The 2,099-nt window shown below is 40.0% G+C and overlaps 1 protein-coding gene across 1 annotated transcript; it reads left to right on the forward strand.

The window, feature by feature from the left end:
* Positions 1-778: 778 nt before the first annotated feature.
* On the forward strand, positions 779-2,087 carry LOC121966753 (solute carrier family 22 member 13-like; the record flags this gene model as incomplete). Its single annotated transcript, XM_042516820.1, has 4 exons — positions 779-1,153; positions 1,316-1,419; positions 1,671-1,825; positions 1,996-2,087. Coding segments are annotated over exons 1-4 (726 nt in total), but the record flags the coding sequence as incomplete, so codon positions are not given.
* Between the last annotated feature and the right edge of the window lie 12 nt (positions 2,088-2,099).

Here is a 2,099-nt window from a genome sequence, read left to right on the forward strand (position 1 = left end):
TGCTTATCTTGTATGTTAAAAATGTAAAAAGTCTTTTTGATTATTACAACTCATTTTTTAATGCAAATGTGAAGTCTATGACATCACAAGCTTTTTGGGTGACGCAAGCTTATTTCGTAAGACTGAATTGTTAGATAACAAAACAGCTATTGTTGTTGATGGTTAATCTGCAAATATCTAGAGATGAATATGATAAATTACCTCCTCATGAGAAAAAGTAGTGTTAACTGTTTTACACAATGGCAAACTTTATCCATGAACCTGATCTACTGGCAATGAGCTGGCAGTTCTCAGATACCAGCAGCTGAATTAACTGGGAGCCCAGTTATCTCTTGCCTGTAACACGTGCCTGTCAAACCATAAACCTGGCCCAGAAGCAGAGCGACACTTAGGAAAAGGCTAAGAAGATGGTGAGTTTACTGTGTATACACATGAACAGACTTAACGCGCACCAGAGAAAGCAAATTTAGAGGTGCTATTGAATATCTAGCTCTATGTAATTATGTTTACAAATTTACGAATTTGTACTATATTTCACATAGAAAACATGACAATGAGCAGCTGAACTGTATGTACATAACACAGTATAAACAGTGTGGCATGCCCAGGTGCCATATCAGTCAGCAAGGTTACAACCTTGCCCAACCTCCCTAAACTTTACAACTAAGGCAAGTGTCATATCTTACTTAGTTTAATATTAATTACAAAGGTCAGTCAAATTCATGTTTGCTCCGACACTGTCCTTAGAAAACCATTACAACTTTAGCCACATATCAATATGAGCACCTTCGGAGAGATCCTAAAGGAGATTGGGGAGTTTGGTTTGTTTCAGAAACGGTTATTGGCTGTGTTATGCATCCCCAGCATATTCGGTGCTTTTGATGTGATCAGTCAGGTATTTACAGGAATGAGCTTTCCACATCACTGTAACACTGACTGGATCTTGGAGCGTGGACCAAACCTGACCGATGAGAGAAAAAGAAATCTCACCATCCCTGTGAACGAGGATGGAAGATTTGAAAGCTGTAAAATGTTCACACCTGTGGATTTGGATTTGGAAACCATTGAAGCATATGGACTTAACACTACAACTGAATGCATAGATGGATGGGACTATGAGGCACCTTTAGGAGCTTCCAGCATTACAACAGAGGTATGTAAGCAAACACCCCGGGATCCCTGCTAGACTCAAGACCCAGGGTCCAATCGGTTGACAGTCAAACATTTCTGTGTACAGAGACTTGTATCCCCTGCTTTCTTTATTTGATCTATTCCTTTCATTTGTCCTCCTTAACAATCCCTTTTTTCTTGTCAGTTCAATCTGGTTTGTGACAACAGAGGTTTGATTGAAGCATCACAGTCCATCTACATGGCAGGATATATGGTTGGAGCGCTGGTGTTTGGGGCAATTTCTGACAGGTGAGGACCGATAACACATGCAGTTTAATAAAAGTCAGATTTCCCATTCTTCAAATCTCAATGTTTTAGATTGAACAAAGAGGAAGTCAGTACAAGGCTGACTCCTGCAAAAGCCGTTCAGGGGATATCTACCCAACAATTGTACCCATTCCTCAACAGGCACACAAATGATAAACAGTAAACAGTATATCTAGATTGACTTTGTGTCTTTAAAAAAAAAAAAACAAATGCCCTTTCTCCTTTGTTTGTAGGTTCGGACGGCGCTTTGCAATCCTACTCTGCCTCTGTCTTCTACTAATGTTTAGTACAGGTGCTGCTTTCTCACCAAACGTCTATGTGTACATGGCCTTAAAATTTTTCAGTGGGACGTCAGGAGGTGTCAATATTATGAACACATCTGTGATGGGTAGGTACACTGTTTATCTGTGACTTAGGCCAGTCATACTATATGAGTAGAAGTGCCAAAAATTGAACTACTGAGAGGAGATGATCAGGGGGGTTCTTGTAAGATCTAGGCTACTATCTGTTGTTACCTCTGAAATAATGTAACCCAGTGAGTATATTTTTTGTTTATAGGAGTGGAGTGGACTGACCCCTCTAAGGCCGCTCTCTGCACAATGTTAATCATAATGTTCTTTGCTGTTGGACTGATGCTGTTGTCTGGCATTGCCTATTTAATC

This window comes from Plectropomus leopardus, unplaced genomic scaffold, assembly GCF_008729295.1.
Source record: "Plectropomus leopardus isolate mb unplaced genomic scaffold, YSFRI_Pleo_2.0 unplaced_scaffold25782, whole genome shotgun sequence".
NCBI classification, from domain to species: domain Eukaryota; kingdom Metazoa; phylum Chordata; class Actinopteri; order Perciformes; family Serranidae; genus Plectropomus; species Plectropomus leopardus.